At 44.1% G+C, this 26,961-nt stretch overlaps 1 protein-coding gene across 1 annotated transcript in view; it reads left to right on the forward strand.

Moving 5' to 3' along the window:
• Nucleotides 1-26,961, forward strand: part of ATP8A2 (ATPase phospholipid transporting 8A2) — a 2,134,099-nt gene that overhangs the window by 777,437 nt on the left and 1,329,701 nt on the right. The window contains exons 13-14 of the mRNA XM_086935178.1: nt 315-392; nt 22,683-22,771. Of these exons, the coding sequence (XP_086791304.1) occupies nt 315-392; nt 22,683-22,771 (167 nt within the window). The remainder of the gene's footprint in view (nt 1-314; nt 393-22,682; nt 22,772-26,961) is intronic.

The following is a 26,961-nucleotide window of genomic DNA, read 5'->3' on the forward strand; positions in this document are numbered from 1 at the left end:
ATCTATGCTCCCTTAAATGTTGACATTTGCCAAAAGCTTGAGCATCTATAAAGTAGATCTCATGCACCGCATTCTTGATCTTAACAACTCTTTGCAATCACCCATGGGCAATGTCCCTGGCACCAAATGCATTGCCAACTTGTCCTTCACTCTAATATGAAAAGTTTGATGTAACCTCTGTAATTATCTTGTAAATTCTGTTTTGTCATTATCATCAATGTCTAGTTTCCACTGCGCTATTTATGTCATCCCTGTAAGGAATTTTAGTTGGAGAAGCTCAGCAAATAATTAATGTATCTTAATGTTTCCTTCAGGACAGAGATATGTATTATGCTGAAACGGATACACCAGCCATGGCCAGAACCTCAAACCTAAATGAAGAACTCGGGCAGGTGAGTGTTTGCCGTAGAGAATACTCATGTGATGTCTCATTGAAAATCTGCGTTTGTATAAAAAGCTAGTATGTCATCTAATACTTCAAAAATTATTCTGTCACATTCCTTGTGTTGTTTGGTTGTTGCATGCAGCATATAAACCAACTTATATTAATTCCCTGATAGTTTTAAAGTTGATGACTTTCTTTTGGCTTATCCCTCAGTGGTGGAGCGCCGCCCCACTCTCTTCAAGCAGGAAAAGAAAGGAAAAAATAAAATAACGTAATGTCATAGTTTTATTTTTCCCCTCCTGCTGCGGCAGCTTGCATGAGTGGGCGGGGTGGGGCTGAAGAGCAAGGGAGGAGAGTACAACTTTAGCAAGTGCTCAATGACTGTTTGGTCGGCCCTCTCAGGCCGCATACAACAGTCATGCTCACTTTCCTGTTCTCCATGCAGGCTACATTACAGCCTGAATGGCCCCTCTAACCTCTGGCTAAGCGCTGTGTCATGGTGCTCAGACCAATCACAACGCTGCATTGCAGCATTGTGATTGTCTTAAGGGGGAGTATGTGAGCCCTGGTACTTCCTGTTCCTGGAAGATAAGACCAGGAGCAGAGATGCAAGACCTGGCAGGAAGGTAAGTGTTTTTTTTTTTTATTGTGACCCTGGCAACCTCTCCCCACTTCCCCACCACCTGCGAGCTGTGCTCGCCTCCACTGTTATCCCTATCGAAAGTGCAACAGTCGTTACATTTTTCAGTGAGTCATCTCTGCTGGCCTTCTGGTCTGTATGATCGGGCACCTACCATCTATTTTCCATTCTTTTGGTACGAACTACTGCTAACTCAGAGTTAAGTATGCCAATCCTACTATGTATGTAGGAATGACACAGAGGGGACCCTCTGATCAGGGACGCCTCTGTGACAAGATATCATGAGCAGAGTTATAATTGTGTAACAATCTCCCAGAATCATCCTTATATGACCCAAACGCATTTCTCAATACTATTCAGAATTAGCAAGCCATTCTCTGTCATGGCCTGTGATCCTATTTACTGCTGCTTTTTGGAAGTATATCTAGTCAGTGGTGTGTTGTCAACAGCCTTAACTTAGAATCCATCTCTTAACTTCAGGTATCAAATAAGATCTCTGTCCCCACTATTCCCAGTAGGGCACTAGATGCATTGAAATCCATGATAGTTAATCCACTAACAGGCATTTCTTCACTCTTGTATGGCTGCCATTGTAGTATCCCTGTATGCCTCCTTGGAACGCTGGATTTTTCCTTCGGCAACACCATCCCTAAAACCACTCCTTAACTCTTGAGATGTTATGGGGCCCCTTTTACCAAAATATTGGGGGTGGTTGAGGAAACTCTTTTGTTTATATGCCACACCTGGCAGTCTACTGGATCATGATCCTGCTGTGGGTGATCTTTTTGCATAACCTTGTGGTGACCTCACGTCCGCTACCTTCAGACACCTTAGAATCTAACTGTTTTGTATCATAAAAGTGTTATGCTGCTCTACAAAACAATGCTATTGGTGTTCACGGTGTAACCAAATGGTAAATATCTTCACAGGAGTGTGATATATTACTTTTTGCACAGATCGTGATTGATTTCAAGGAAGAATGAACTGATCATCACATGTCTGGTTATCATCCGTAGTTTTGTTTCTCAACTTTTTCACGCATTTCTCTGCAGTCAGATTAAATATCCACAAGATAGCTGCCTTCAGGAATTGACACAATGAAGGTTTTTGGGTCTCTTAAACCTAGTCTGTACTGTCAGGAGTGCTGGGGGGGTTTGAGGAGGGGATGGCTGTGACCAGCATCCCACCAATTCTGGTGTCTGGCAGCACCACTCCGGGTGAGAGGGTGCAGAAGCCCAGAGAGATGGGTGAGTAGGGGGAGACAGTCCCCAGTGGAAGTACAAGTGAGTCAGGGGTTGCCAACTCTGACATCAGATCATCCCTGGACTGACCCACTGGAGGCCACTCCTGGCCTTGGGGAGGGGGGGGGGTGTCTTCATGCTCTGTCAGATGGACAGGAGGCAGGATACCTGTGCTAGGCCGATTCTCTCATTTCACATGAGGAATGTGTTTCCTTTGGTTGGGGTAGGGTTACTCCCCAGAAGGCCTGGCTTGCCAGGTAAAACTTCAGCGTACAGTTACAGACCCCGGGTTGGAAGACCAGGTTCAGTGTGTACCCCCTGACCTGGAGGAAGGGGCGACTGCTGACAGTGTCCCTACTGTGTTGCCTTCTGGGGTACTGTTTTCGGGCGGGATGGTGCAGAGCCTCACGGAGGAGGACAGGGTGTGGGAGAGCCCACCCCAGTCTCCTGTTCAGCCTCTGGGTACAGACCCCGGGCTGGAGGGCAGATCTCAGTATGTCATCCCTGATCTGGAGGGGGGGAGTGGACAAAGGGTGCTACCAACCTGGGGCTTTTAGGAAGTGGGCATGTTCTTGTTATACCATTCTGTGCCTCTGCCTGCTGTGGAATCAACGTCCGGTTTAGACTGGCAGGGGCTGTTTTGTGCATTCACTCTAGACAGTCACACAAAAGGTAGCTGAGGTGTGCCCTGCATATCGTGATGGCCCATCACCAGGCTGATGGGCCTTCCTTTCACTAGAGTGGTGAGGAGTTGTCACCTGCACCAGAATAGGGTTGTGCCTGGCCTCTCACAGTGCTGTCTCCACCCCCTGTAGTGTGGCTGAACCAGGGAGGACAAAACTGGTTCTACTAAGCAAGAAATACTTTCTTTGAAGTCTGCATACTTCAAAGGCTGAAAGTAGTATAAGTAATGGGGCTCTGACCCCAGAACATATGCACTTCTGGATCAAGGTGACCTTGCCAAGAAGAAGCGTTGTCGGGAGTAGTACTGCCCCATTGCTGTGTGTTGCTTTTTAGGGTTGGCCTGCAGTTGCTGCTTCTGTATGTGGGCAGTGGAAAGGACTGGACATTTACTTTACTGTACCCTGCTTGAGAAGATTCTCCATGGGCTTGAAATAGAGCTTACCTCCTGTTAAAAAGGCTCAGAGACACATAGACGTCACCTGCAGCACCAAGAACTCCACTGCTGGGAGATCTGACCTGCCTTGTGTTGCCCAATCCAGTTATGTGCCCTTGGAGGTTGTTTCAGCTTCAAAGAACTGCTTGAAGACCTCAAAATCAATGCTTTGCCCTACCCGCACCAGTTTTTCCGATGCAGCACCTCCTTGCGTAAGAAATTTCTACATGTGGCCGCCGTGCGGCTGAAGAAATGAATGCAGCTCCTGCCTGCGGCCTAAACATCTGCTGTATGCAGAGTTCAGCACATCGCGTCTTAAGAGATCTGAGACCCCACACTGACTCCGACGCAGGCCCTGCTGTGTGGCTGTTAAGATCGAAGCATCGTAGGACTGTGGCTGAAGAAAGAGACTCAGGGCCTGTTTGCTGCCGCTTCAAGCTCCAACGCATCCCGGATTTTCAGCCATCACATTTGTGCACCGACCCAGCAACTGCAGACCAGAACCGTCTTGGTATCAATGCATCATGTCCCCTACAGTCCGGATCGATGCTTCACTTCTCCAACGTGGAGCAGAACTGTTGCATCGCCTCCCCAAGGACTCCGGAACTGACGCATTGATGTGTTTTCTGACATTTCCCTCCTCTGCAGCTGTTTTGCCTTATGGATTTTGCCGCATTTGAGGTACTTAGTGTAAAAAACAATCATCTATAGTTCTCTATGGGCAGAATTGCTTGAAACCTTTAAGAAGTCATTTTTTGAGTTGTGTAATTTGGATGTGTATCATTTTGATCTTGTTTGATTTAGATACTTTCTCTTTCTAAACTGATGTGGTGTCCATTTGCAGTGTTTTCACTGTGTTACTGTATGTGTTATGTACAAATGCTTTACACATTGTTTCTGGGATAAGCCTGCCTGCTTGTGCCAAGCTATGAAGGGGTTGAACCGGGGTATTCATAGTTGTGTAATCCCCCAATCCTGACTAGAAGGAAGAGTCCCTACTTGGACAGGGTGTATACCACTGCCAACTAGAGGTACCCATTTATAACATTTACATAATATGAAATGTGCTCATTTTACAAGCTTATTTGAAATTCCATCTAGGCCTAGTGTCAACTAAGTTTTAAAGTGTCTCTCTTGCTAACGAATAACTTTGAACATGCTACGGTTGAGTATGATGTCAGTCTCTTGTGCAGGCAGAAAACAGGTTGGACTGATTTCAACATGCTTTTATTATTGCAACATATATTATGTAATCTATGAGGCTTCTGAGATTAGGAGTTATCAAATATTACAATAGCCTATTTGGCATGAGATGCTGATCTTAAACAATCATCAAATGAAGAATTGACCACAGGGACAAGAGAATTGAGAGAGCATCTAGCTAGCTGCGATTTACTGGTATTTATCTTTGAGCTTTTATGAATCATGCACTGCTTATAGCTTCAGCATCAATATTGAGAGCTTTTACAGGTGAATGTAGAACACGATTGAGTTGCAAATCACAATGTAGTCAATTCTGGTATGCCAGTGCACATTGAAGAAGATGGGAGGTAATGATGTCTCTAAAGAGAATCAATTGCATACCTAGGATGGTGCCAGCTATTGTTTATCCCTGCAGTGGACCAGGCCAACACAAGGAACACAGGGAGCTGTGGAGAACTTCCTACAAACATTCCCCAAAACAATTTACACCAAATATTGCCATGGCAGTCGCTGGCACTGAAGGAAACTACTTTGTGTGCGGATATGTGCTTCATCATTATTTTGCACACCATGCCCAGGGGCCTAACACATGCCCCCGCATTGCGGGGGGCCCCACGCTACAGGCCCCCCTCAGCGCACTGCGACCGTGACAATCATCATGATTAAACATTTTTATTTATTGCAGCCACGCGACGGTGGATTAAAGTAGAAGTATGTAATACAGACCCCAGTTCTGCCAGTGTGCGAGAGCAGTGTCCAGAAAGAAAGAAAATAGTGGTAGCGTCCGTCGGCCCACCGAGCACCCCACCCCAGGAGTAAACGCTAATTAGACCAGGCTGCTCATTTTGTGCTGGTATTTGATTTAAATAGGTTGCTCGCTTGAAGCAGGAGGAAAGTCTTGTGAATAGTTGGTACTTCGGTTTTTTGTCATCTGCAACTTTCAATTGTTTGTGCAGTATAGCATAAATTGCAGGGCCCCGTGTGCTATGAAAAAAAGTCTCGAAATTAATCACAGTAAGTGCGAATTGTGCAACAAAAAAACTAAATGGAGGTTCAAATGCGGAATCCTGCAATACGTAAATGACCTCAGCTGCCTTCCCTACCTTTCTGATTAGCAGGGTAAGGTTTGATTCTGAAACTCTGCCTCGGAGAACGCTTCATGAAATACATGTTGGTGCTGATTTTTTTACGTAATAGGAACTTGTTTGTCATTCCACTTTAGTTTACTGGTGGATCCTTCTTAAAAAGTGCATCCTTGACACCGCCGCGAGAAAGTTATCGTAGAGCGATCCGTTGTTTTATGAAATCGGTTTTGGTTTAGTGAACTGAACAACTATTGATTTAGCATTTCTGCTTCCTAAAGCCATTTTTTTTTCCTTTCTGTTGATCCGAAGTCAAGGATATTTTATTTGTCACCAGGCTACTTCAATAAGTAGTTCAGTTTTTTTTTGTATTTCTCAATCGATTGTTCCTTTTCCCATGCATATATGAAGAGTCATTTTCCACGGTTTTTTTTTTCGACTGCATTGGGCATTTTAGGAGCTTTGGTGGGATTTCTGCCTACTGCAAGGGTTTGGATTTCCCAGAAACATTGCAATTTTTTTAGCACTTCTAGCACAATTTAATATTCCAACTTGAACGCACACATAGACTGAAGCATTGCAAAGCCAATAAGTCTGAGGCTGGCTGACAGTTTTTTGGCTTTGGCAATGCTTGTTTTCTTATATTAATTTATTTTGGGTAATAAAGAAAAAAGCTACAACCAACAAATTTGTTTTTGGTCTCAAAAATCACACATTGCTAGAGTTGTCACTGGCACTGAAGGGAACCACTTTGTGTGCAGTGGCATAACATAAGCCCATTCAGCCTGGTACCCTCCGAGCTCCAACGGGCCCCCTCAGCAAAAGTGCAAGATGGGGGGCCAGGGAGGGAGGCCCCCTCTGTGCACTTTGGAGGGGGAACCCCTCAAGTTTTGCTACGCCACTGACCATGCCACCTCCGATGAAACCCAGCTGAGTTTGGGCATATGTCCTGGCACATGAAGGACACTACGTGAGCTTAAAAATGACAGCTGAACTGGGATAGAACATCTGTAGTTTTCCTCAGGATATAGTAACCATATATAGATAAATAAGACTTGACATATGCTATGGTGATCATGAGTATAAATGTGTGCAGCATGTGTTGATGGCTTACAGGCACGTGAGTTTGTACAGGGCATATGAGTCTATACCTGGCATGTGAGGCTGTTCTCTGGCATTAGAATAGTTTCGAAGCATGTGATAGCGGTATATTTTGTATGACAATTCACTTGTGCCTGTGAAACTGTACGCAGTCAATGATGCTCATCTTGGTCATCTGGAACTTCTTATGAATAGATAGAACGTAAATGGTTTATTGTGATGATTATTTAAAATCTTACAATATTACACATCTCAGACAAAGACTAAAAACTGTGTTCTCGAATAAAAGCGCTAAAAAATGTCATTTTGTAAGTAATTAAATATCTACAATAGGCATTACATCTAATTTGCTTTTGACTATCATTAAAAACTTTACAAAGATAGCGTTTAAAATAATGTCGTTCGAGTTCATGCAATTGATCAAGGCCTGTCTACATGACCTTATGCCACGTACTTTGAAGGGAAACTTTAGTAACAATTTCCTCTCCTGTAAAAGTGTAGGGCAGATACAGAGAAGATGAAGCATATCTTCCTCACCGTTGTTACACAGTCTGCATTTCTTTTGAGTTTTCGGTCTCTCCCACGGGGGAAGATGACATAGGCCTGGCATAGTTCCAAATCTAGCTTTAAGGAGGACCTGTTTGTTTTTTTCTGTCCACGGTGTTACCAGGTATTGTTGTATTTCCTTCTTTTTATATCCATTAATTATCGTCCATGCGTATTTTCTTTTGGTGAGGATAGCTTTATCGTTTAAGATGGATAGATGGTTTGCAGTTTTATTACTTATTTTCTTGAACGATGATTTGATTATATTGTTTTCCCATATTGGCGTGATCGCAAATTCCTTTATTGCTTCCCTTAGGTAGATCCATGCAGTAGAATTTGTGTCCCTATTTATTTCTCTCCATAAGAGTTGCGATATTTCGTTTTGATGGTCATTTTTTATTTGGTTCCATACTTTTATAAAGTGGCCTTGCCTTGCATGTTGCTGGTTAGTCAGTCCAAACTCCAGCCTTACTTGGGCGGGGGACGCATTTGCTGGTAAATGGAATATGGCTCGGTAGGCTCTGGTTATGATCTTGTTCAGGGTTTCCCTTTCCTTGCCCATTATCACTTCACTGCCATATGTTATGGTCGGTAGGAGTTTTGCGGCAATTACATTCAGCAGAGGACCATATGTTAGGCTGGGAAGTGACTTTTGCACAATTCTAAATGCTGCAGTTAGTGAGTTCGCTTTTCTTTGAGTCTCACTTTTTTGCAGTTGATAGCTACCCTTCGCATCAAATAGCACACCCAGGTATTTATATACCTCTACTTGCTCCAGCTCCTTTGTATCCATAATCCACTTACTTTTATATCTTCTCTTGTTGTTTTTGGTCACTACCATAATCTTTGTTTTAGTCTCGTTTATGACCATCCCATTCTCTTTCGAGTATGTTTGAGTCCTCCTGATTAGACGCTGCAGTCCCACTTTAGTATGGCTCAATAGTATGACATCATCCGCATACATTAAATTCGTAAGGCTCTTATCAGCTAGTTTCGGGGGATGCGAATAGATATATGAACCTGTAGATGGGCCAATGAGTATATGTGGATTGTGTCCTGGCCGTCTCACTCATATGAAAGGGGTACGTCCACATCCAAGGCTCGAGAATGGCCTGTGAGATATAGGTGGGATTTGAAGCTAGGTCTTAAAACTTAAGAAGTGTATGGACTATAAAGTAAAAGATAGTTTTTAAATAAATACATATACATTTTATAGAGCTTTCAAATAGCCATAGGGGTTTTGGTGCTGCTATAATAGCATTACAACCATAACTCAGAAGTAAGGGTTAAACCCTCCATTGGAACAGCCATGTTGCCAATCTTTCCTTAAAGGAAAAATGGTCGGCTAGAGCCTGTATGTCCCGAGGTAAGACATTCCAAAGTAAAGGAGTCACATGCCCGAAGGATCTACCACCCCATTGACATCTCTTGACTTTGTGCTCTATCATGTTTTCCTTGAGGCAGATCTTAAGATCCTTTGTGGCACACATGTTTGCAATTATTCCTCCAGATATTTGGGGCCTGTCCCTTGAAACACTTTAGGTGCTATGCATAACAATTTATAAATTGGATGTTCTCCTAACAGGAAGCCAATGAAGATTGCCTAATTCGGTGGAAATAGACTGGTATTCAGGTATATCTAGAATCAAACATGCTGCCACATTTTGGATTACTTGTCATCCCTTTAGTTATGAGTTAATGGCCAAATAAAGGGCATTTCAGTAGTTCAATCTTGACAGACACCACTGACTTACAAGAGTGCACTAGGGTATAGGGAAAGATGATCTTAGGAATTGTTAAAATGAGGGGAGCAGCAGATAAGACGGAACTTCAATCAATCAATCATCGCATTTGTATAGCGCACTACTTACCCAGAGGGTCTCAAGGCGCTGGGGGAGGGGGATCCGCTACTGCTCGAACAGCTAGGTCTTGAGTTGCTTCCTGAAGGCAAGGTGGTCCTGAGTCAGGCGGAGGTGGGTGGGGAGGGAGTTACATGTCTTGGCAGCGAGGTAGGAGAAGGACCGTCCCCCTGTGGTGGCTCTTCGGATACGGGGGACAGCGGCGAGGGCGTGGCTGGTCGATCGAAGCTGGCGTTTGGGAGCGTAGAAGTTGAGGCGGCTGTTGAGGTATCCTGGGCCTTGGCTGTGTAGGGCTTTGTGTGCGTGGGTGAGGAGACGGAAGGTGATTCTCTTGCTGACCGGGAGCCAGTGCAGGTCTCTCAGATGTCCGGAGATGTGGCTGCGACGGGTGATGTCCAGGATGAGTCGTGCTGAGGCGTTCTGGATCCGCTGGAGTCTCTTCTGGAGTTTGGCGGTGGTTCCGGCGTAGAGGGTGTTGCCGTAGTCCAGGCGGCTGGTGACGAGGGCCTGGGTGACCGTCTTCCTGGTCTCGGTGGGGATCCACCGGAAGATCTTACGTAGCATGCGCAGGATGTTGAAGCACGACGAGGAGACGGCGTTGACTTGTCTGGTCATGGAGAGGGAGGAGTCCAGGATGAAGCCCAGGTTGCGTGCGTGGTCTTTTGGTTTGGGTGCGCTGCCTAGGGCGGGGGCCACCAGGAGTCGTCCCAAGCGGCGGGTGAGGATCCCAGGATGAGGACTTCCGTCTTATCTGAGTTCAGTTTCAGGCGGCTGTTCTTCATCCATTCGGCTACCTCTTTCATCCCTTCGTGAAGGTTGGCTCTGGCGGTGGCGGGGTCGTTGGTAAGGGAGAGGATCAGCTGGGTGTCGTCGGCGTAGGAGATGTTGAGGTTGTGCTGGAGTGCGATGTCTGCGAGGGGGCTCATGTAGATGTTGAAGAGGGTTGGACTGAGCGAGGAGCCTTGAGGGACGCCGCAGATGACTTCGGTGTCTTCAGATCTGAACGGAGGGAGGCGCACTCTCTGTGTCCTTCCGGCGAGGAAGGAGATGATCCACTCCAGTGCCTTCTCCTGGACTCCGACGTTGCTGAGGCGTTGTACTAGGGTACGGTGGCAGACAGTTTCAAAGGCCGTGGAGAGGTCGAGGAGGATGAGGGCCGCTGTTTCTCCGTTGTCGAGCAGCGCTCGGATGTCATCGGTGACTGCGATCAGGGCGGTCTCGGTGCTGTGGTTGGCCCGGAAGCCAGACTGCGAGGGGTCGAGGGATCCGTTCGTCTCGAGGAAGGCGGCCAGCTGCTTGTTGACTGTCTTCTCGATGACTTTTGCAGGAAACGGGAGCATCGAGATGGGGCGGTAGTTTTTGAGGTCGGTGGGGTCAGCCGATGACTTCTTGAGTAGAGATCTGAGTTCGGCGTGCTTCCAGCTCTCCGGGAAGGTAGCGGTGTCGAAGGAGGTGTTGATGATGTCCCGCAGGTGGGGTGCGATGACAGCGTCGGCCTTGTTGAAGACGTGGTGAGGGCAGGGGTCGGTCGGAGATCCGGAGTGGATGGAGTTCATCGTGCGGACGGTGTCTTCGGTGCTGATCGGAGTCCAGGCGCGGAGGGTGGTGGTTGGGGGCGGTGGTTAGGTCGTGGTGTACGTCAGTTGAGTGCTGAAGCTGTTGTGTATGTCCGCGATCTTGTTGTGGAAGTAGGAGGCGAGGGAGTTGCAGAGGTCTTGCGAAGGGCTTATTTACGTCGCAAAGAACTTACTACCTGAGTAAATTCTGGGCTGATTTAACTGGCACCGGAGTCATAACCAGTTCCAAAGGCCACCAAGAAGTGAACAATATATTAGATTGGTTACAAAAAATGATAACCTCAGTTTTCTCGTCATCTAACTTAAGGAAATTCGCTGTCATCTATTCACTAACCTCTCTCATATAGTTTTGAAAATGCCTCGCTTTTTTTTTAATATTCTCAGAGATAGGGACAAATATTTGATATTTGTCCGTATAGAAATACACTCCTAGGCCAATTAGGATAGCGAAAGGAGATACATAGAAGTTAAAAAGAGTAGGAGTAAGTGAAGATCCTTGTGGCACCCCTGCAAGGCCGAGAGAAGGGGTTGGAGATAAATTGGTTACAAATTAACATCTGGGACCTACCGAAGAGAAATGATTTCAGTAGCTGTAAAGCTTTATTGGAGAAGTGTGGCTCAATGGTTAGAGGCGGCAGACCCGGAAGCTGAGATCGGCCCGGGACCAGGGTTCGATTCCCAACGCCGCAGGGTCTTGGGTCAAAATGTCCGCAGGCCTGATAATTCTCGCCTCGGCGCCTACTCTAACCTTGGGCTCCACTCTGCAACTCTGGGCAATAGCTTGCTTAATCTTCACAACGGCCCCTTCAACGCAGGGGATGCCTGGTCTCACCTTGGGGGTGCCCAGAAGGAAACATCTCACAGGGAAAGCCAGGACGGGTTCCCCAGCGGTATACAGCGCACATGCTGTGACCACTCCTAACCCTGATTGTGTCTGGTCTACGCATGCTTAATCTATAAATGCTGTTCATTCTAGATTCAAGTTCTTCTCTATAATTTTATTGGAAAAGGATAAAATGGAAACTGGGTGATGGGTCTTTGGCTCACTAGGATTTTCAGATTTTTTGATAGGAGAAACTGGCTTCTTTCAAAATACTGGGTCAATATTCAGGTTAAATATGTGTAAAAAAATGTGAAATAATTTCTGGGACCAAATGGAGAATGCGAGCAGGGCAAGGGTCAGATTGTGAACCTGATTTGATTGTGAGAATAAAATTAGTGATTTATTTTTCCATGAGAGGAGAGGCATTTCCTAGTACTGAACAGTGTCTGAAGATAAATTTGCCTCACGGTCTTCTAAAGTCACTTCCTCATTCAGGCAAGAAAATTCAACATAAAATCTTACTTAGTTTAGTTTGAAAGAATTTGGCTAATTCATCGCAGAGCACCTGTGTAATCTAATTATATGGGGACTTAGCCTGAATCATAAGTAGTTTTACTACCTGAAAAGAGTTCCTTGGAGGGTTCTCCGCAGCATCTATTTTTTGAGTGAAATGGATGCTTTTTTTCCTCTTTAACAGTTTACTTGCATTTCCAAGTAAGCTCCTTGCCTTTCTCTTTTTCACCCTGACTATGGTCTTTGCTCCAAATTCTTTCTTTTCTCAGACAAGCCTGCTGTAAGAGCCTAAGTTTCTTAAAAAACCAAAGTGGCAGATAGAACTTCTAGCTTGTTTTCTATATTTTTTTCATGAATGAAATCAAATCCACTGCCTAATTCAGGCAGCCTTCGCAGCCTGCAGCTGCTTCATTAGGGCATATTACAGACGACTTTCCCAATGCTTCAATAAAATTGCCTCTATTAACCTTTTTCCATACACTTGAGTATTTCCATTTCTCTAGGTTTCATGCATTTGTTCGCACCTTTCAAGAAATTAAAATTAATAACAGCCGCCCTATGATCTGACAATGTCAGCCGGAGCACTTCTCTCAGACGGTTAGTAAAAATAGGATCTAATGTGGGTCCCGCTTCATACATAGAAACATTTACTAATTTATTACAACCAAACCCTTTCAATGTTTTACGGACAACTGTTGCATTGCTTTTGGATAAAATGTGTGGGCATAATGAGGTTTCTCGGTATATGCCACTCTGGTATTTGAGGAAAAAGATATATTCTCAAAAAATGGCAATGGAATGTCTGGGATCATATTTTGTAAATTTACTACAACTCACAGTAAATTAAATAAGTCTTCCTTTCAGTGGCAGCCAGCATGGCTCGCGGGTGGTAGGTGTGGGTGCGGGGGGGAGGGCACACGGAGAGTGGGGGTTTGCACAATGTAAAAAATAAATAAATAAACGTTTACCTTGCCGCCGGGTCCAGCGACTCTGCTCCTGCTCACCTCGACGGATTCGAGGAACAGGAAGCACAGCCAGGCTCCCCATACCAAATACAACGTTGCAATGCAGCATTGTGATTGGTCTGAGTGGAAAGTCTCAGTGCATTTCTACATACTTTTTATCATATAGATTCCACAGGACATATATATGCACAGTGGCGTAGCGTGCCACTTTTTCACCCGTGCAACGGAGGCCTTGAGTGCGGGGGGGCTGGTGATATTCCCACGATTGACGCCCTGCGGAAAACACATGGAAGAGCGGCAGGGGGGACAAGGTCTCCACCCCCAAAACTCATGCCGCCTGGGGCAGGAAGTGCCCCCCCTGCTATGCCACTGTATATACATGCGCATGAGGATTAGCTAAATGTCAGTGCTAAAAACAGTCAGTACCCCTCTCACTTCTCTATGGATACCATTAAAATCTCCTATGTAAGCACCCAGTCCTTGTTTAAATATTCTTTAGAAGTCAGAGCTTCTGCGAAATGATGCATCAGATATTGGCTTAGTACCAGAAACCTGGTTAACAGATGTCTCCCTTTTGGAGACAGTTCCGGCTTCTACAAACAATATAGGGTAGAAGGAAGGAAAAATAGGAGAGGGGGGACTTGTCACAATTGTAAAAAATGTTTTAAAGATATCGGTTGAATCTTTCCCACCAAAAAAAGGGGTGGCTTATTTGCAATTTCTTATTACTCTGCCCCAAAATCACCTCCATTAGTAGATTACTAATTATCTGTGATTCTATTTTGCCTAAAATAGCTAAACAGAAGCATCACTCAGGTAATTACTACTTCTCCCAACTCCCAAAAAGCAATATTCAAATAATATTTTTAAAAAATTGAATTGACAAGCGACTCTAGAATAGTAACAGAAGTCATTCGATCTAAAAAATATGTAATGATCGCTATAAATACTTTATTGACAAAATCTTACACTTTAGAAAAGGGATTAAGGCTGACAATTCATACCAGCCATTGTGGAAAATGTGTTTTTGCACCTCTCCCCTTTCACTCTTTAAACTTCTTTTTTATTATTGATTCCACTCAGTACATCTTAATTACTCAAACAGTGCAGTAACACGAACACTCAATTTTCATAACCTCTATTTACATATTATTCAGCTTTTCACAACCCACTATCCACTACAGTTGAATCATCGCAGAGGCCCGTCCTCCTCTCCTTCCTGTATTGTCTGTCTGCGTTCTCTTATCCGTGAACCATAGAACTCTTTTAGATTCCTATATGCCTTCCACCGCCCCAAAATGTTATCCCATTTTCCTGGGCAACCTCTAGCGGTATATGTTACCTTTTCGGCCCCTGAACACCAGTCTAAATCATTCTCCCAGTCTCGAGGGTCCTTCGTCTTAACTGCCCCCAACCCCCTAGCAATACTTCGTTTCGCTACTATTGCCGCGATTTTCAGCCAAATTATTACATACTTCGGGTACTTTCTCTTTACACATACTATTAACCATCTTGGTTCTAATGGGCTTTCTTTCTCCGTAACTTCTGCCATTATTTGTGTTACTTCCTTCCAGTAGATGGTGAATATAACTACACTCCCAGAGAATGTGAATGAAGGAGCCCTCCTCTCCACATCCCCTTACACATTATTGAGATACTCCCCTGCCCCATCGATGTAGTTGTGTCCTAGAAGCATAGGAACTGTGGAGGATTCGCAGCTGGACGAGGCGGAACCTTCCTCTTACTGATACCTCAGGGGGCTCTGCACTGCTTCCTTCCAGTACTTGTTCTCAAGGAGGCCCAGGTCTAGTTCCCATGCACTCCCAGGTGATCAACTGGGTTAGGAGAATGATATAAAATGTTCTTATACGTTAATGCAGTGGCTTTATTGTTCATGTGGTCAAATAGCAGTCTATCGTCCAGTGGAGAATACTCTGTCAGTGTATCCCCATCCTTGAGATATTGGTGCAGGGCGTGGCTCAATTGCAGGTATCTATACCTTTCTGTATCTGCCAGTTCAAATTCATTTTGCAGATTCTCAAACGTTATTATTGTACGTCCCCTCCCAACGTCTCACTGGCTTTCTATTCCTAACTTTTCCCATTTTTTTAACCGAGTCAGGCTCCCCACCTCCCGCTACTGATTACTGTTCCAAATCAGTCTTCTCAGTGAACTTCCCCTCCCATCCCAGGTATTTGACCACCTCCTGCCACTCTTGCACCACTGTTTGTGTATGGGGTGGGAGTAATCTTTACTTGCTTTTTCCGCATAAAGCAGCCAAATTTCCCGTTTCTGAACACTGGATCATTTCGGTCTGCGAAAGCCAAGTCGTTCACCACAACTAGCTGAGATGCTTAGTAGTACTTTCGGACATCTGGGACTGCTAGTCCCCCTTCATACACCCCTCTCTGCAGCTTACACAGTGCTATTCTGGCGCTGCCCCATCCAATAGGAGTGTACGTATTTCACCATCTATTTCCTGTAACACCTTCTTTGGTGTTTTGTACGGTGTGTTTTGCATGATGTAAAGGAGTCTAGGTAGAGACATCATCTTAAATATAATTGCCCTTCCCATCAATGATATCGGCAATTTTCTCCAACATTCCACATCAATTTTCAATCGCTGTATTGAGGATATAGATTGTCCACCAGGAAGTCTTCCTCATTAACCAATATTTTTAGACCTAGATAGTTGTATGCATGCTGAACCACCAATGGTGTCATTTCAGTCAGTCTCCGCGGGATTTCTCCCTTTAAGGGAGAGATCAGAGATTTACCCCAATGTATTTTATATCCAGAGTAGCTGCTGAACAATTGAAAGTTGTGCAGAACCCAATGTATTGATCTGAGGGGCTTCGCCAAATAGAGGAGCACATAGTCAGCATAAAGGGATATTCTATCTTTCCAGGCACCACCCGTCTCCAAACCCATTATTATCATGGGTGGGAGCGGGTAACCCTGCCTTGTACCCCCTTTCGCTCTTTAACAAAGAACCTGACTGATGTCCTAAATGCATTAACTTCTGCATCTCCATTAGATCTGTAACCAGTCTGTATCCTAACACTATTTTATGTTACCATTTTATTGTAAATACGTATGTAGAATCTACTGGGTGCCTCTTTCTTTCGAGTTCTGCACTTCTGAATACAGTAAAATCGGAATTATGTGTTAGAAAGAGGGTTTCTGGTTGGCTAAGGTATGCGCCTAAGCCAGGCAGAACCTACCACTCTAGTCAGGATAAGGGAGTTGCACACCCAAGAAAACCCCCTCCCACCCCTTTCGTAGCGTGGCAGAGCAGAGGCAATGTGTAAAGCATTTGTGCAACATACACCAGTGACACAATAAATACACCACAAAAGAGACTCCACACAATATTATATAAAAATATCACACATTTTGTATATAGCACAGACCAAACATGACATAAACCATAAATCATTTTGCCAACTATGCAATTGTCATAACATCACAGTTAATGCAATAAAGTAAAGATTTATATGCGGCACCCATAATAGAAACACCATCACTGTACATAATATGCAGATCCTGAAATGATACTCGTTGTCCTATCATTGCAAGGCATAAAACAACATAAATCATAACATCAGGACTGGAAATACAGTTTAGTTATACCATGAAAAACACATGAGTCCCATATGTGGGTCTGTATGCTATCACAGTTCATCATAAATCACCCTCAAAAATGCTGGAAAGGCGTCAACTGTTTTTTGATCAAAACCAAACAAGTGTTCTACTATTCAACTCCAATGTAGCTCATTTGATAAACTAATTTACAGATCTCAAAGAATTTCCGTTTGAACTCAGTAGTTTAGTCACTGCCCTTGCAGAATACACGTATAAATTGTTTCAATTGTAAATAGCAGAGGCAATTGTTACATTTCAAAGTTCTTTTGATTGCACAGAACCGGAGCTATGGTTTGTCTTATACTATGAGGTCTTATATGTAATGTGTAGCGTCTGTATGCTTTGTTCAAATTTGTATATGTTGTAAGTGTTGTGTCCCTGTGTTGTGAAATATTGTTAATTTATTGAATTGGTAAACATTTGTATCCATAAAAAATATTTTTCAAAGAAACTTTTTGTAAAATATAAGAAAGAAAAAACTAAAAAACTTTTGAAATAAATCATGCAATCATCATAACAACTCGGGTGTGTGGTCATCAAGTTTGAATGATAGACTGAATAAGTATCAGTATTGGCGTTTGATTGTTGTTTAGAGCTATCTATCAAGGGTTAATTGGTAAACTGTGAACCTCTTTGGAGATCAGTGCACATGTGCACTGTAGGCTGCATGACCACCTGTGTGCCGACTATGAGATACAGCAATTCAAATCCTTTCAGCGTGAGCGTCCATGGAGGTCTTACTCCATCCATGGAGCCAGATACAGTGCCCTCAAATGTATGTGCCACACTGGGAGGGGGTATGCACTGAAACATCAAGCGGGGAAGCCTGAGTGTCACCACAAATGTCCCCTCCTCCCTGCATTCACTAGCACTTTATAAAATGGTCATGCGGGTCCTGCAGCACAGTACCTGAGGTCCAAAGGCCTCATACACGGAACTCAACAGTTGCAGAGGCATTCGGCTTCTATTCTCGTTTCCGGGGAGTCAGGCAAGGTCACACTCTGAAGGTTACAAGGCAAATTGTCCATGGTGGGGCTGTGTCGGGAGATGCTTAGACGGCTCCTTCTCAGTACAGACGCTTTACTCTGCAGCACGCTGGGGTAGAGCGCTCACCATGCACCATTTCATGCAGTAAAGTACCCACGCCTCAGACTTCCACAGACAGCCCCGCACACAGGCTGTTTACAGCCATAGTGGAAGTGTTCACCACGCACAGTCCCAGAAAAGTTGAATTGCTCAACACGCGCCGCGGGGGCGGGGTCAAACAGCTGACGTTGGCCAGTCCCACGAGTCTCGCTGCCTTTTTCCAAGCAATTTATCTGAACCCCTCCCAAAGACCAGGGTTAGATAACCCCAGAAGCCCCTGGAGAGCACTGGGGGACACCAAGGCAGGCAAAAAGGCAGTCCTTCCAGCAGGTCAACACACAAAGCAAAATCCAAGTGGTGGTTTTCCTGACAGCCCGGCAATCCTGTGGTGCAGTATGTAGAGCCAGCAGTGTCTGGTTAGAAGTCCCATGTAGTGCCTAAAATCATGGGGTCAGAGCCCCTGCACTTATACTCAAAATGTCTTTGATCTGGAGGTAATGTCAAGCAAACTTGAGAAGTGCACAACACTCCCATTCAATCCCAGTCCTGGCTTTCTACACATACAGAGGGGTGGAGACCGCATTGTGAAAGGCAGGCTCAGCCCTTTTCAGGTGTCAGTGACAAATCATCCCACCACCCTAGCCCAGGAAGACCCATCAGCCTGGTGATGGCTCATCAGGATATGGAGGACACACCTTACTTCCCTCTGTGACTATTTAGAGTGAATGCACAAAACTGCCCCTGTTAGTCTAAACCAGATGCTGATTAGAGTCAGGCTGCAAAGCACAAAGAAATGGCCACTTTCTAAAAGTGGCATTTCTAAAATAGTAATAAAAAAATCAGCTTTCACCAATAAGCAGGATTTATCACCACTATTCCAAACATGGCAATGTCACTCCTTTCAGATCAGAATTTACCACTGAACACACATATCGGGTAATTCCAACTGGAAACCTATGAAAGGAGCAGCCTTACAACAGTGAGACACCAAATAGGCTGGCTGTCACTGCCAGGACACATGCCACACAACAAAGGCGCATGTCCAAAATTTTACCTACAGCGCACCCTGCCCACAGGGCTACCTAGGGCCTACTTTAGGGGTGACCTATACATAGTAAAATGGGAGTTCCAGACTTGGCATGTAACTTTAAATACCAAGTCAATTTGGCAGTAAACTGTGCATGCAGGCCCTGCAATGGCAAAGGCCTGAGAGAGGTTTGAAAGGCTACTTCTGTGAGTGGCCCAAGCAGCACTGCAGGCCCACTAGTAACATTTAATTTACAGACCAATCATACCAAGTTTACAGGAGAGCGCACATGTGTAGGAAAGTACCCTTTTTTGCATGGCTAGCCCCTCCCCCCCTTTTTGCCTGGCATCTGATGCAACCTGACTTGATGTGCCCCAGGTCCCTGCCAGTCAGGTTCCCAGGACATGTGTTCTTTCCCAAGACTACCTTTGTATCCACAATTGGCACATCCCTGGCCACAGAAATACCAAAATCAAATACCAGTATTTGTAAAGTGCCCAGCTACCTCCGAAGTGGTGTCTGGGCGCTGGGGGCCGTCGGGAAGATTAAGCAAGCTATTGCCCAGAGTCACATGGTGCTGGGCTAACCTGCCACCGGCGCCAGGGATCGAACCGTGAACCTCGTAGTCCGGAGTCAGGCACCCTGGCCGCTGCGCCACACCTCTTCCACAGGTAAGCCCCTTGTAAAAGGACCACGGAAGGCCACTAAGGGCTGCAGCTTCTATTGTGCCACCCTTAGAGGCCCTGCACCTTAACACACACACACACTGCCACTGTAGGCTGCGTGTTTTATTACAGAGAAAAGTGAAAAGTTGACATGCACACATCCCTGTGTGACATGCCTGCAATCCACTGCCTGGGTCCTACGTAAGTCACCCCTCTAGCAGGGTGCACTAGCCCTAAGGTGAGGGTACCATGGCATGGGCCCTGTACCCCTAATGTGTCTTAGTCCATTCTTAGACATTGTAAGTGGAGTAAAGCCATAAAGAGTATATGGTCTTTACGAACTCCACAGCTCCATAATGGCTTTACTAAAAAGTGGGAAGTTTGATAGAAAACTTCTCAGCACATTAAACCCACACTGATGCCAGTGTGGGATTTAAGGTAAAATGCACTCAGAGAGCTATCTTACGGGTGCCCCCTAAAAATTGACCAGATCTGGTGTGGTTCCTGAATGGCTGGCTGCCATTTGCCATCACCAGGCAGGTTTCTGGACCCCTGGGTAGAGAGCCTCCGCTCTCTGGCTCCAGAAACTAAGCCCATCCTGAGCAGAGGTGTCATGCCTCTTCCCCTAGGATGGGTTGTGTCTGCGAAAGGGGAAGCTTCAAATGCTTGCTGCCTTTGCAAGCTGTCCCTGCCTTTTGTTGCCCCAGCAACAGTCTCCCACCGCTTCTGGCCCCCACTTTCGGCAGGAGAATCGGTGGGAAAACCAAGATAGTAAGATAGGTGTGCCCACTTTTGCCAAACCCACCCCTCAGGTGGGGGAAGCGAGGTGAAGAACACATCACAGTCCCCTCCATATTGATGATGGAGGGACTCAGCCAATTAGGGAGAGGCTCATACCCTCTCCCACTGGAGGATGGCATAATATCGACTGTACCCACCCCAAGGAAGAGAACCATTGGTACCAACCTGCACACCCTTTTAACGCCTCTAAATTTTGTATTTAAGGGCCATCCTGAACCTTGCCTCCTCAGATTCAAAGAAGAAAGAAGAACCAAAGAGCTGTGCTGACCCAGGAAGAAGAAGGGGACACCAACTGTTTGGCCCCAGCTTTACCGGCCTGTCCCATCAACAATCTGCATACAGCAACAACCCTGGCAAGTCCAGCAACTACCAAAGCCCAGAGGACCGGCTCTACAACCATCGTACAGACTCTGTCTCCCGTGAGCACCGGATTTGCTCAAGCAAAGACTCACCACAGAATCCTGATTTTGGTGACTCTTCAATTCTGGACCACTCTGCACACGATGCCCATGGCCAGATTTTGAGTGGCTCAGCACCACAAGGAGGTCTCCCAGTGATAATGACCTGGGATCCGGTGATCCCTGACCTCCCTCAAGACAACACCTGAAGCCTCAACCTGAAAAGTTCCCGCCCGACCGCAGATGGTAGAAAACCCAATGCCTGAAGGCACCCCTGCACCTGATGCCCCACAGCCTTGGGTGGGCCAACCGATGGTGTCCAGGCATCCCCCAAGAACTAAACTTACCTCTCGAGTCAGTGCTCACTTTCAGGAAGTCTCCCTGCCCGAGCCTGTAGCAACTTCTCAAGACCTATGTTGAGGAGCACAGGGTCCCCCCACGTCCTCTTTTCACCCTGCATTTGTCCACCCCAGTGCTGCTAGAGGTGCAGCTCCTGTGCTGCCCGTTGGCCCCTGCAATACTAACCTTAACCCCAGGAGCTTTGCTCCCACACCAGGGTGGCCTACTCGTCAGCAGTCCTAACCGAAGGCCTCCTTAGCCCCATTGGTTAGCATTGGGCCCCTGAATTCTGCACCCGGCTGCCTCATTGCCGCTGGTGGTGCAACTTGAGTGCCCATCTAGACCTTGGTCCTAATCCTCAAAACTCACCCTAGTAAGTTGTTTACTTACCTGAGAAACACTTTTTTCCCTTAGGAACCAATGTTAAGATATTTTGGGGCTAAAAAGGTCTGTGTTGAACTGTTGTTGTATGAGAAAAAGACAACTCAATTGCAAAGTATAAAAAGTGGTACTTAACTTGTATTAAGAGACCCTAAGGTTTGGAATCTAGGCATACCACCCCGAGGACTCAAAGTAATCCAAAAGTAATCCAAGGGAAATGAAAAGTAATGTCAATGTAATTTCAACTGTTTTTAAAGCATATACAAACATGGAACAATTTCATTTTCAACCACAACTACATTTCCTTGAACAGTCTTGGCACAGATAAGTAAACTATACTTCCAAATGCAAGTCCTGCTTGGTTCTATAAATAAAACAAATTTTTTATACTTACCTAATTGGTCTGGATTCTGAGTGTGTGCCATCAGCCTTGGTTGAGTGAATACAATAAATGCTTAACAAACCCTCTGGATAAGCCTAACTGCTCGCTCACACTACCACAAAGAGAGCTGTTAGTACTTACCTAAGTTAGCCTCTGCTATACTTCTGGGGACTCCCTGGACTTTGTGCACACTATACCTTACTTTGGTATTGTATATACGGACAAACTCTGATGGTTGGCTTGCGCACAACCTGTAGTTAGACAATGGTTTTTTTTTGCAATTTTCCTAATTGTTTCACTTTTTATTGGGTGCTCCTGGGGCGATGTTTCCATCCTATGAATAACGTCCTGAAACTTAAATCCAAAATTGTGCTCCATAGAAACTTTGTTGCATCCCCCTATGGGCACTCCTTTAGCAATTCAAATATTTTGGAAGTATTCTGGGAAAGCAATTTCATGATGAAAAATGAGAAGTTGAAATGAAGTTGAATTTCAATGAAACAAATAAAATCTTGAAAAATTGAAAAACTACTGAAAATTATTGTGGTGATTGAATACAATACAAAAGGATTATTATTTGAATTACTAAAGGAGTGCCCATAGGAGTATGCAACAAAGTTCCTTTGGAGCACAATTTTGGATAGAATATACGGAGCCAGCTTCCTACAATATGCACTTTAGCACTGATCAGCAGTGGTAAAGTGCCCAGATTCATAAAGTCAACTAAAACAGGTCAGAGAAATTACAGGAGGAACGCAAAACGTTTGGGAACAAGCCTCCAAAAGGAGCCATGTCCCACACATTGGTATTCATATTGAGGGATGTATGCTTTTAGTCTCTCATGCTGTACAAATGTGCCTTTACTCTGTTTCTTGTAGTTCATTTTGTTCTGTATTACCTTTCTAGGTGAAGTATCTATTTTCTGACAAAACGGGGACTCTAACCTGCAACATTATGCACTTTAAGAAGTGCAGCATTGCTGGTATTACGTATGGGTAAGTAGTCCCTATTAAAGCAAAATCCTGTATCTTTATTGGGGGTCTCACATTTCTTAATTGCAAATCTATGGTCGGTTTTCCTTTGTGTTCATATGATCATTGACTTGGTACAGTTCATAGAGAGTTAGATGTTTCTATTTTTTAAAAAGATTACTCAATTGATAGATAGTTCTAAGGAGGTAGTTGTTGAAATATTGTTGCTCCTAAAGTAAGAAACCGATTATTTGAGAAAGAGAGTAATAGACCGGAAGTGAGGAAAATGCAATATATGCATTTCTCATTGGCAGGTCCTGGCACAGAATCACTTTTAGGGTTGTTAGCAAGAGTATTTAGCCAAAGAGGCAATAATATCTTTAGGCGAAATAATTGGCAATATGTAAAATTATCTTAAGAGTGATGAAAATAATATTCTACAGTGGTCTATGAATACGGATTATCAATCGGTTTGTAAGCCTGTTATTTCAGATTTTAATGAGTTAGGTGTCTGGTGTGTATTTTGTGGTTTGCATAGTTTGTTTGAAACTTTACTTTTAAAAAAAAATCACTTTATCTGCGTTAATAAATCACCCAGTTTTACCAGGGATGATATTGGCTCACTTCAGGCTCTGCCAAGGGGTTGCCACTGCTAATAAATGCATGCTATATGGTACTCACTCTTCGTCTGTGAAATGTTCTATTTAGTCAAACAATATGTTTATATATGCCTTTTACTTTTGTGATGCTTTTTAAACTAGATCTCGTAATTTCCCACCGAGAATGCAATTCACGGGCTGCCTACTCGTGTGAAATAAGTGACAAATGCTTAAAATCTACCAGAATATGGCACTTTCTATCTTGTTTCTGGTCTTTCTTACCTGTAAAAAGGTGTACATCTGAATATTTGCCCAAACCAAGGTTGGTGAGGAAGGTGTATTTATGACACTGTTTCAACTCTTGGCTTAAAGAAGACATGAATGGCATGGAGGCTTGTGAAATATATCCTAATAAAATGCTCTTTTTATTTACTTCACATTTGTAAGTCTGGCATTAGCCAAGACTGTGTTTTTAATAAAAGTTTATATACTATACATACTTGCAAATAGGACTTTTCAGTCAGCCGTCTTCATGCACTGGTCTGTTGTAGTGTCCATCACATTTTCCTTGCGCCCACCACAGCGTGCAGCATGGGTCACAGGGACAGCCCACTTCAGCCATTGGTTTACCGGATTGTGAATGACAGCCTTCTGCACTTGTAGAATGTGCGCATATACCCAATAAGTAGTCCCCTTCAGTGTCCGGGTCTACTCGTGCAATGTGTACTTTACATTAAAAAGTGTATATGCTGTAGACAATGCCAGTGACTGTGCTGGATTTACGTAGGTGAGAGACCAGTATCACCACAAGCACTGCTATTGAGCTGTTTGTCACTCTCAATATACATAAGCAAGGTAGGCATTGAGCCTAAAGGGAGCAGCCATAGGCAGACCTATTAGCTTTGCCAAAGCTTGTTATATATGTTCCTGCAATACAAGGCCATTAGGGTGGTTTTCAAAAAACTAGTAAACATAAAATAAGCCACACATATACATTGTGAGACGAGGTTAAGCCATATACATTGACAGCTCCTCACTTATTTTAAGAAGAGGCATTAAAAGTGTGCTTTAAGTGCATCTTTGAGTTTTTGTGTCATCCGGAAAAGAGGGTTCCTGACGTTTATTGACTGGCTTGTGACTATTTGGTGTTGGAAATGAGATGTTCTGAATCTTGGTTCTTCCAGAAAACAGTACTGCCAACTTGAGAGACCTGAGACTGGAGCTCCCAGTAAGTTGGCCAGAGATTTGTTTAGTTTGTTGAGTGACTTAATGTGGGGAAGCATATTTTGAACTTGATTATCCCTACTTGGCAGGACAGAATCCATCTTTTTAGATGGATTGTCTATTTGTATGACATTAAATTCTAATCTGAGTGTTTCATTATCTTTATGCTTACAATGCAGAACTCCGTCAGACAGGCATATTTTTTGTGCCGTGCAACTCTTGCGTGGTGTGTGGTCTCAGATGTGTAGGTAAAGGTGCATCATTCTCTGCTTGTGATCAGGTGTAAAAAGTCTATGATGCTTAAACGAGACATTCTGCCACAGTTGTGGTGTGCTCCTTGAGCAGGTGAATATGCCATCTTTGTGATTGTCAGCCGTAATCTTTACGTGTGGGATGAGTCTATTTTATACTCCAAGAGAACTTCATATAGTCCGTCACTATACAGTTGTCTTCGAGAAGATAGCTGAACAGTCACTGCAATAAACACATGAGTGATACTCCAGCCATGGCTACAGGTGGGGCTGTTTTCATAAGATGCCTGTCTAGGTCCCAGACCTCTTTGACTTGGATATCCAGGTTGGGGGTCATTGAATTTCAGTTGTGTCACCGAGGTAATCTTGTTGTATATAGTATGTGGCAATGATCTTCATGGTGGTCCGCTTTTTATAAAATGGCTGGCTACCAATATAACTGTAGGAAATCAGTGTATACTTTCCCAACTTGTTTCATAGTAAATTTTAATGAGATTCAAGCTAATTAATGAATCAAAATAATCGCTTGTAAATTTTATGTATATTGCTGGATGCGCCGTCCTTTTATGATTTAAACCAAATCAAATAAATTTTTCACTTCACTTCATGGTGACTGGAAATCTTAGCCTCAATGTTTCTTTCCTCTCCCATTTGTCTTCCCACCAACCTCAAGTTTCAAACTGAGATGTGCAGGGCAATCTCTGATCAAGGTTCGTTCTTTGGAAGCTCTACTGAAACTTAAAAATAATGATAATGATCTATGAAGCAGTTGCCATCCAGGAGACTAAAGCCATGCAAATACTGTGTGTATTACACATGACATATTTCCACATGAACTCATTCACCGCAAATATGGTATTGAGATAGTGCATAGAGAACAAGGCTTTGTTTACACCAGATGTCCTACTGCACATAGGAAGAGTGTGCCCAGACCGCTACAGCTTCAGACCTCTTTAAGGCGGTGCTTCAAAGTTTGCCTTTAATGCATTTAGTGGTCAAACCTAAAAATGAGTAAGAGCCTCAAGACATGTTCACCATGTATGGCAGCAAGGTGCCCTAGTCAATGGAGACTGGGAGAATATTTACTTGAGGGCAGCGAGTGGGTAGCTTCCCTGTTGGGAATAGTGAAAAAGGTTTGTCCCTTTATTACCATTCATGCTTCCATGACCACAATATCGTGCAAAGCCTGGGTTAACGAAGCAGTACGCATCACAGATGCACAGAACCGCTGTGGGGTATCTGCATTAAATCAGATGACCCTCAGTAAACTTGCATCATTGCCGAGTTCACTGGAAAAATCAACAAAAATTACACAACGTACATGAACACACACCAGGACAGGAAAGCATGACTCTCCAGAGCCTTGCAAAGAACTGTCCCAACCGGCTTGCAAAATTTGCAAACGTGCGCCACTTTTTTGGCTTTCTAATTCACTGATGGGACCACTTTTATCATGGAGCCTGGGCCTATTTTCTATCCCAGTCCATCACTGTACCCCGTTGCTGTTATGCTCAGAAGCAGACTCAAGTTTGAAGCAGCATGAGAGAGCGCAAATTTGAATAAAAATTATGTATAGGCCATATTTACAAGCATATCGTGTAACGTAGGAATGAAATGTATATCGTAACATGAAGTTGATACTTATAGCATATAATCGACCGAAGTAGTCAAAAGTAATATAGGAAATGTAACTGTATATACTCTTAGAAATGTATTAGATTTAGAAGGCAGTATAAGTAGTGGGCTAATGTCAAAATGTATAGAAATACTTACGAAATGTAGAACGTGCAAAGTAGAATTCATGTACGTGTGTAACTTTAATGGAGAAACGGCGAGAAATGTAACGTGGAGAAGTGCGCAGAAAGTATACATACGACGATGTAACGAATAAGCATATAACCTCGTACTCTATGTATTATATATATATTCTATGTAAAATGTATTCAAGTATAATCAAGACTTTGCTAAAATGCGATTAGAGATAAATGTGTGTTAAAGGTTATACTGTGTAGAAGAAGTTTGTAGGAATATTAGAAGAGTTTAGGTCATTTGTGATTATAACCTGACTGACCAAGAGTTCGCAGGAGCGTAGTTCAATGTATGTAATTTAGTGGACTCATAGGAGTCGTGAATAGCTTGA

This window comes from Lissotriton vulgaris, chromosome 8, assembly GCF_964263255.1.
Source record: "Lissotriton vulgaris chromosome 8, aLisVul1.2, whole genome shotgun sequence".
Classification (NCBI taxonomy): domain Eukaryota; kingdom Metazoa; phylum Chordata; class Amphibia; order Caudata; family Salamandridae; genus Lissotriton; species Lissotriton vulgaris.